Source organism: Nicotiana tabacum, chromosome 7 (assembly GCF_000715075.1).
Source record: "Nicotiana tabacum cultivar K326 chromosome 7, ASM71507v2, whole genome shotgun sequence".
Lineage (NCBI taxonomy): Eukaryota > Viridiplantae > Streptophyta > Magnoliopsida > Solanales > Solanaceae > Nicotiana > Nicotiana tabacum.
In genome coordinates this window covers 46,857,231-46,866,990 of record NC_134086.1, presented here as the reverse complement: position 1 = coordinate 46,866,990, position 9,760 = coordinate 46,857,231, and the positions used below count along the sequence as shown (strand labels likewise).

The 9,760-nt window shown below is 41.5% G+C and overlaps 1 protein-coding gene across 1 annotated transcript; it reads right to left on the bottom strand.

Annotated features, from left to right (window-relative positions):
* Positions 1–659: 659 nt before the first annotated feature.
* LOC142162076 (uncharacterized) lies at positions 660–1,277 on the bottom strand. The gene has a single exon (XM_075218382.1). The coding sequence runs from the start codon at positions 1,275–1,277 to the stop codon at positions 660–662; it is 618 nt and encodes a 205-aa protein (XP_075074483.1).
* Between the last annotated feature and the right edge of the window lie 8,483 nt (positions 1,278–9,760).

The window sequence follows — 9,760 nt, the reverse complement described above, 5'->3', positions numbered from 1 at the left end:
TACCTCTCATGTTTTGCCTCTCCAACTCTCATGACTAAGAAGAAAAAGAAAAAGAAAAAGAAAAGCGGAGCTATTGGGTCTTGTAAAAATCACAATTATTAACCTTTTAAAAAGCTTAAAAATTTAATTTTGGTATTCCATGACCTAGAAAATTAATTTGATTATTGTTGAGTAAAAGTTTACTAAAAATATGCTGAAAATTTAGTGATTAATTTTGATAAAATTCAAAAAACATCATTAACAAATTTGAAGCTTTGGATTTGAACTTGAATTTGAAATTTGTATAAGAATTTGTGATGAATGTTATTAAAGCTTGTTAAAAATCGGCAAAGAATTAAATAGGTATGTAAGGGGTAGGCACGTAAAACCAAGAAGAATGTAAAATAGGACAGAATTAAAAATGAAAATGATGACATTTCATTCAGCATAATTGTAGACTGACATACAGGAAATAAGTAGCAAAATGACTCTAACAAATTAGACACCTAGCAACATATAACAATGCCAGTTTTTAGGGACTATATAATAAATAAGAAAAGACTAAGCTGACAACTATTAAACTTAAGGACTCCAATACATAATAAAGAACTAAGAGTAATAATGTTCTTCTTTCTCTTTCGTAACATTCCATTTCCCATTGAAAAACCTTGACATCATTGTCAAGGTTGAAACTCTGGAAACTGAGAACAGAGAAAATTGTAGTCCTCCCAAGTTGCTTCTTCTGGAGATAGATTTGCCCATTGCACCAACACCTTCACAGCTGCCTTATTCTTCTTTTTCACCATCCTCCGATCCAAAATTGCCACAGGTTCCACCAAAATCTGTCCATCATTGTAACAAATTTGGGGTTCCATGGATGGCAGCACTTGATTTCCAACTTTTTTCTTCAACTGTAAGACATGAAAAATTGGATGAATCTTGGACCCGACAGGTAGCTTCAGCTCATACGCAACATGCTCGATTTTCTTGACAATTTGGTAAGGCCCGTAGTATTTTGAAGCCAATTTCAAATTTCTACGAACAGCCATAGAAACTTGTCGATATGGCCTGAGTTTAAGAAACACCCAATCGCCTTCTTGAAAATATCTTTTTGTTCTCTTTGCATCGGCATACAACTTCATTCTCTCTTGAGCCTTCCTTAAATTTTCTTGTAAAACTCGACTCATTATCTGCCTTTCTCGCAGCAATTCATCAACTGAGTTCACCTTGGATTGAGCCACAAGCTCAAATGTAGGCTGGGGAGGATCATAGCCATATAACGCCTTGAAGGGGGACATTTGAATTGCGAAATGAAAAGCTGTATTGTATCAGAACTCTACCAAGCTTAACCATTTGCTCCAAGTTGCAGGCTAGTGACCAGTTATGCATCGAAGGTAACCTTCCAAACACTTGTTAAGCCTTTCCATTTGCCCATTCGTCTGTGGATGGTATGCTGAGCTGAGCTTAATTTGTACCCCCAATCCTTTAAACAACTCTTTCCAAACAGGCTTGTAAAAATCGGGTCTCTATCAGAAGTAATAGAAATTGGATTGCCATGTAATTTACAGATATTGTCAAGGAACAATTGAGCAATTTTCAATGCCGTATAAGGATGGGATAAGGCTATAAAATGAGCATATTTGGTAAAACAATCCACTGCCACAAATATTACTTTTTTCCCCCGGATTTTGGTAATCCTTCAATGAAATCCATTGTAATGTGTTCCCATGCCCTTGAGGGGACAGGAAGAGGCTGAAGTAATCCTGGATAAGCCACATTTTCTCCCTTGTTCCTTTGGCAAGTGTCACATTCTGATACCATCTGGTTCACATCCTCTGAGAGATTGGGCCAGTAAAAAAGAGATTTCAATCTTTGCAAGGTGGCATGAACCCCTGAATGTTTGCCCCAAGTTGTGATGTGCATAGCTTCAATTAATTGTTGTCTCTTCTGCCCAGTACTTTCTGCCCAAATTTGACCCTTATGCCTCAATAAGCCCTGCTGCAAGGATACATTAGGAATAACATTAGGATCTAGTACAAGTTTAGCCATAGCTGCCATGATTACGGAGTCCCCTTCATAGCTAGCAAAGACTTCCTGAACCCATAAAGGTTGCACTACTGAAATACTTTTGCATTCTGCCTCTTCTTCAAATCTACGTGACAATGCATCAGTAGCAACATTTTCTACTCCTTTTCTGAATTGAATTTTGTAACTAAGCCCCAAAAGCTTAGTTATACCTTTATGTTGAAGAGAGGTTGTCACCCTTTGATCTTTCAAAAACATCAAGCTGAAGTGGTCTATTTTAATGATAAAATGAGATGGTTGTAGATAGTGTCGCCACTTTTCAATGGCTAACAGTAGTGCCACCAGTTCTTTTTCATAGGTAGATAAGCCCAGATGCTTTGAGCTTAAAGCTTGGCTAAGGAAAGCCAAAGGTCTAGCTTGCTGCATCAGAACAGCCCCCACTCCTATTCCACAAGCATCCACTTCTACGACAAAATGCTGAGAGAAATTAGGTAGGGCCAGTACAAGTGCTTGGACCATTGCTTGTTTTAGGGCCTCAAATGCTTGCATAGCCTCCTCACTCCAAACAAAAGTCCCTTTCTTTAGTAAATTAGTAAGAGGTCTGTTGATGATTGCACAATATTTTATGAACCTCCTATAGTAACCTGTTAGACCCAAAAATCCTCTAAGCCCTTTAATATTACTAGGCTTGTCCCAATTGAGCATTGCTTCGACTTTAGACTCATCTATACTAACCCCTCCACTAGAAATTATATGGCCGAGATACTCAATCCTATCACGCCCAAAACTACATTTAGAGTGCTTAGCAAAGAGCTGATTAGCTTGTAATACTTCAAAAACCTTCTCAAGATGAATCAAATGTTCTGAGGCAGAAGCACTATAGACAAGAATGTCGTTGAGGAACACTAACACGAAATTGCGAAGATAAGGCCCAAAAATCTTGTGCATTAAGGCCTGAAACGTGGCTGGAGCATTTGTAAGCCTAAAAGGCATTACTTTGAATTGCCATAGCCCATGGTGAGTTCGAAATGTTATTTTGAACTCGTCCCCCTCCTTCATGCGCTTTGATGATAACTAGACCACAGGTCAAGCTTTGAAAATAAGAAAGCTCTATTCAATTCGTCTAACAAATCTTCCACTACCGGAATTGGATATTTATTCTTCACCGTAATATCATTTAACTTGCAGTAGTCAACACGCATGCGCCAAGTAGAGTCCTTTTTCTTCACTAATATCACAGGTGAAGCAAAAAAGAAAAGAGCTGGGAACCAGAGTATTCTGTTGTAGCATGTCTTGGACTATTTTGTTGATAACGTTCTTTTGTTCAAACGAGTATCGATATGGCCTTTGGTTAACTGTAATAGCACCAGGAACCAAATCAATTGCATGATCACATCCACGCTTAGGAGGAAGACCACTTGGTTCTTTGAATAAGTCCTCGAATTTGGACAGTAGTTGTTCCATTTGGGTTTGATTAGGAAAGGTCTCAGCTACTTCTTCCAAGTCATTGAATTGGGCTTGAGCTAAAAAGCTACAGTAACTGCTCTTAAGCAATTTCTGAATGGATTTGGCCTTGGCAGGAGCTATTTTTATAGCGTCTCTGCTGGCAATCAATGTTAAAAAGTGACCATCCTTCATAAAAGAGATACTATGTGGTTTAGTATGCAAAATCAAAGGTGCAACTGAATTGATCCAATCCATTCCCAACACAATATCACAACCCTTCACTTGCAGCCACCTTAAATCAAAATGAAATTGATTATTCCCCATTTCCCACATGAATGATGGGCTAAAATGACTGCAAAATAGCTCGTGCCCATTAGCAACTCTCACTCTCAAGAGACCCTTAATGGGCACACCTATTTGGCCCAAATTTTTAGCCACTTGAGGATCAATAAAACTATGGGTAGAACCACTATCGATTAAAATAACCAATGGGATTTGTTTGATGTTACCCACAATTTTAATAGTATTCGGTGTGTAATCCAGGCCCAGCAACACGTTTAATGAAATTTCTGCTTGTTCACCTTGCTCATGGGCCTGTAACTCCCCTTCAACCACAGTTTCTTCTTCTTGGGCCTCCTTTGCTACCCCTGAGCATTTTCCCACCTCCATTTCACCAGTCATCAACTGCAACTTGGTTTTACATTGATGGCCCGAAAAATATTTGTTGTGATACTTGAAACACAAATTAAGGTCATGCAGTGTATCCAAAGAGACATTTTTAGATAAAGGATTTTTAATGGTAACACCAGGGAGTGCCCTTGGTGCCGAAGCTGGGGAAGTAAGGGTCTTGGGTATTGAGCTATCACTTTTGGCTATTGGACTATCATTTTTGGGGTAGGTAACATAGTACTTGGGCTGGATATTTTTGTAGATGGTCGCAAGGGTCTTTTCATGCAACTTAGCCACTTCCAAGGCATCAAGCAGTGTTTGAGGATTAAAAGCCCTGACCATCGATTGTAAATCAGATCTAAGGCCACCAATAAAACAAGTAACAAAGTATGCTTCGTTCAAAGATGAATTAATGAGCAACACGTAGAAACGCAACTCATCAAAACTTACCTGATAACTATCAACATCTCCTTTTTGTTCCAATCGATTAAACTCGTTAACGACGTCTAATGGTCGAATGTTCCCATAACGACGACAAACATCCAAACAAAATATTTCCCAGGAGACATTTCTACCTTTGTCTATCATATAAACATCAAACCATATGTCAATTTTATCTTTGATGTGCACTGCCACATAACTCATCCATGACTCTTGTGGAATCTGATAAAGGTGGAAAATTTTTTGACACCTACGTATCCATCCCCTAGGATTATTAATGTCGAACTCAGGAAATGATAGTTTATATTTTGAGGAAGTGATTTAGTTATCTATGACTGCAGGTGTTTGAAAACTAGGCTGAGACATCATATTTTGGGCTGGTAAACTGTTGTTGGGCTGGGTAAAAGAGGTAATCAGTGGTGGAGGCATTATCGTTGGGTTAGGCCTAAAAGAGAAGTGATAAGGTTGATGTGAAAGATAGTTCATGGGTGAGAAACTGGTGGTAGAAATGGTAGTAAGAGGGGTCGACGAAGTGTAGGGATAGGAAGCGAAGTTGGTGATGCTAGGGTAAAAGAGAGGGTGAGTTATAAAGGTTGGTTGCAAAGCTTCAGTACGAGCAACAGTAGATGAAATAGGAATAGTGGTGGACATAGGGACATTTGGAGAAACAGTGACAGTGGTAGATCTAGGATTGAAGGGAGCTGGGGTAAATGTCATAACTCTACCAACCTGAGAAAAATTAAGAGTAGCAGCAGGTGTAAGAGGGGAAACCGATGCCGCTGACCAGAGGTTACACCCAACGGAGGAATCACCCTGTTCAACATATGGCCCTCCTTGTAAGAGAAGTGCATGAGCTCGAGTTGCCGCGTTTGACTCTGCCCGCCGGTCAGATTCCATTTGAGCTAACAATGCCTCAAACCTCCGATTACTCTCCTCATGTCGTTGAGCGTGTACTTCCTCCATCCTAGCCATCCTCTGCTGAGTATCCACCATATACGCCTGAAGTTGGGTTTCAAATTTCTTCCACCCATCATCAGTTTCTTTCATTTTCTGAGACTCTACCATCGCCAGAAAACACCAGGTCGGCACCGCTCTAATACCAATATGTAACGGGTAGGCACGCAAAACCAAGAAGAATGTAAAATAGGACATAATTAAAATGAAAAAGATGATATTTCATTCAGCATAATTGTAGACTCTGACGTACAGGGAATAAATAACAAAATGACTCTAACAAACTAGACACCTGACAACATATAACAATGCCAGCTTTTAGGGACTATATAATAAATAAGAAAAGACTAAACTGACAACTATTAAACTTAAGGACTCCAATACATAATAAATAACTAAGAGTAATAATGTTCTTCTTTCTCTTTCGTAACTCGGTAGTTTGGGAAGAAGGTGCTTGTGGTGGAAGGGTTGGTAGTAGTATGGTGGTGGTGGAGAAGATGATAGGGTTGGGAAGATGAGGAGAGGGGGTTTCTTTTCTGTTTTTTTTGGAAGATGAGGAGGGGCTTTTTCAATTTTTCTTTTTTTTCTCGATTTATGACACGTATCAGATGCTGATTGACGCGTGTAATAGAAATCTTTAAGAAGATGTGGTCAAACACCGAAGTGGTGTGTAATTGACACACTTTTAAAAGTTTTGGTGGGTAATACTATTCCCGCATTTAACATCCGTCCAGACGCGGTGCCCTTTCTCATTATCATCTACCGCCCTTTCTTTCCTCCCGGCTATTCACGCATGAAGATCGTCGTATGTATGCTCGACTTCGGTTGCCGGTGCTATAATAGGTAGAAGTACATTATGGCAGGATCAGTCACCCGGGCAAACAACCCTCCTCCAAGAAGAATTGTGCTATGCCCCCCGATCCCTATAGAGCGAAAGAGCTGCCTGGTGATCCCTAGGTTGCAGCACGTCCGGTCGTTAACTCCTCGTGCCGCTGCCGCCGTTTCTAGGACCGACCGACGCCTCACCTGCACAGGTACCTACGTAGTGTAGTCTCGGTCGCACATTCAACATAGCGTTCGGACTCATGTGCCTTCCAGAACCAGGGGTATTCGAGCCTGCTGCGTATGATTAGCCAGCCTTGCGGCGGCAAAAGGATTAGACGTCCCCCCATGCTACGGTTCCCTGCGGTCCAAACCCGGTGCCGCTTTAGGTTAGGGAGCTGGACGATAATAGCTCCTCCGCATCCCAAAGCGCGCTGCCCTCCTAGGCGCGCAACACTAAGTAATCCAAGCCAACCCACATTACTGACTAACGGTGGATAATCATATTTCTTAGAGGTACTAAATACAACTCCATGAATGAGCAAAATGAAGGTTGCATTAATGATAAAGATCTCTGGGGAAACCGCTAAAAAAAGATTGAACATGTGGGAGGATCCGAACGAATTCTGCTTTCATTTCCCCCGTATGGAGCACTGAGTTACTTACGTTACGGTCTTCAGCAGGCAGGCTGCACTCTAGGCGGCTAGGAAGGCTCGCTAGACCAGCAGCCAGACCAAGAATGAATGTGTAATGATGGTGATTCCACACCAGGCTCAATAAAAAATTGAATGTAGAAAGGGGATCCTAAACTAAAAAGGAGTCCATGACCCCTTTTTAGAGCGTATAAGGGGAGGTCGAATTCCAAACCTTTTCTCTCGAGTATACCCATTACCAAAAAATATACGTCACTTTGGGACACATGCGCATAGCCGCCGCGCGTGGCTAAAGGTCAACCAAAAAAAAGAGCTCAAACTCTTTTTTTTTTAGTTCCACTGAGAAAGTCTTTTCTTATAAAAGACGCCACTCTACGAGGGAAGATGCAGATAAAAGGCCAATAGCCTGATGTCAGCTTCTACGGCATAAGCTTTAGATCTATCAACGAATAATAAACATTTTATAAGAAAAGATAAATTTTTTGTTGAAATCTCAAAGAAAGGTATAGGTGAAATTTGGAATAGTCATTTCAATCTTTTTCTTCCAATTCTAAGAAAGAAAAATCCCGAAAAATCCGTCAATAAATGACGAACTCCATTATACAGATGATAGGACAGGGCTAAGGCAGTAATCTCGACGGAGATTAGGATGAGCTTTGATGAATAAAAGAAGAATTGGTAGAAATTCTCATAGGTGAAGCAAATCAAACCAATTTTCAGACAAAGAAGATAAAAAAAGAAAACTATAGTGGCTAGGAAAGCTCCGGAGATTCTATGGGAAATTGAAAACGTCGAAGTAAGCTGTGGCTTATAAATAGGAAGATGAGGAGATAAGGGGCGAAGGATATTCATGATATTCAGAAAGATTTATGTTCATTCGCTCTGCTCGCAGAGCGGTATACCGAAAAAAAGAAGCGACTACCTTACTTAAGCAATTCTTCTTATTCTTATTCTTTCTTAGTTGAAGTTCCTATATTGGTTTTTTCTTTCTTTTATGAATGTTATAACTCCTAATTCTTTGGTAGCGGACCTCTTTGATAGTTCGACCCTTATCCCCCGTCTAACTCAACTATTCGACTGTACGGCTATTGTGATTGCGAGAGAAAGGAGGGATGGCGCCTTCCTTTACCATCTGGCGGTTGAAAACAAAAGTGCTTCCAGGTACACGGCTGTTAGGCTCATCCAAGGCGTATTTACGGAAGTAGCAGGGAACTTGACCGTCAAGTTTGAAAAAAGCTGGCCAAGCCTGTGTCACTTTCTTACGTCAGGAGAAAGGGAGATCAAAGAAGTATGGGGCCGATACGCGAAGGATCAAATCATAGAGATAGCGGATCTTAAGAGGCGGAAGAAAAGGAACCTCGGCGACCCAGAGATCGCGGAGTCCGCGCCCGTGCCGAAAGTGAAGAAGCTTTCCTCTCCTTTCAGTCGAGCATGCCCGCCCTTTAGCACTTCCCTTCCCGAAGTGGGAGTAGGAGAAAGGAAAGCGCACTCGATCAATTACCATGCCGTGTCGTAAGACAAAAAGTCACCCGCAGGTGCTTTTGACCTTGACCGAGTCTTTTCTAGTACGGACCTGGCGGAGTGCTTTAACATAGGCGGATGTGGGACACAGAAAGAATAGATTCAGGTGCTCCTGAGTCAAGAGATTCTTCTCCCTAAGTAGCATTCTTGTAAGTACAGAAGGAATTCTCCTGTCTCTGAAAAGATAAAGCTAAAAGCAATCTCTGGTATAGATATTGATATTGACCCGCCTCTACGGGAGGTGGGTGGGGATCAAGAGAAGCAAGGCCGGGCACATCATACTCTTCAGGGATTGTGTCATGTCAATTTTCATAGTGAATTTCTTGCGTATCCACCCTGAAAGCGAGAGCTCGAGGCGGTGGGAAAGGAGAATCAACAAGATAGGATGCTCTGTCCCAACTAACAAGAGTAGGAAGATTCCAGCTTTGAATCTTGTGCTTGACGGTGATCATTTCTGCCACGTCGTAACAGTCTTTAGTGCTTTCTGTTTCAATGGTTTGGAACCCTTCTTACTTTCTTTATTATATCGGGGAATTTTTGCTCTTGGTCCGCTAACTCCATAAAGGGCTGGTGGGTGGGGGTAGAGCCTCTAGCGCCAATGTCGATGAATCAAAGGTGTCTGTTTATGGTATGGAATAGGAAGAGCAAGAATGGAACCGCTATCGCTTGTCCTATCATCCGCGATGAGCTTCTTTCATTCGTCAGTATGGGGTAGGTAGAGTCCTTTGCTCGTATGCTTGGCATTACTATAGTCGCACCAGTCTTCCTTCCTTTTTAGTGCACATGAAACGGAAACCCTAATAGAGACTACCCACACGGTGATCAAAACTCTTCCTTCTCTGCTTCACTGTCAATTGATTGGCGCATGAACGAAGCTGTAACGGAGCATGTACGCGACGATCAAACACGGCTTTGCCAGCTGCCTGTGATAGGAAAAAGAAAACTTGATCAGATAGTTCGTGCGGGGCATTTCCCACCTCGCCTTTGATGGACATTCAAAAGGATCTGCTAGGCTGTCTTACATGTCCCAAAAAGCAAGCAAAGGGGCTCCTTTCCTTCCCCATGTGGAAGAAGTGTACACACAGGGGGCCTACAACCTCGACCTCAGTATGAAAAGCATGACGGAATCGACGGTGGTCAATCTTCCTTCTTCTTTGGCATCTCGACTGGGGAGCATGAAAACAAGACTGGAAGAGGGCTCAGGTATCAACGTCCTTAGCCCGCATTGATCAATATCAATAAGAATAGCA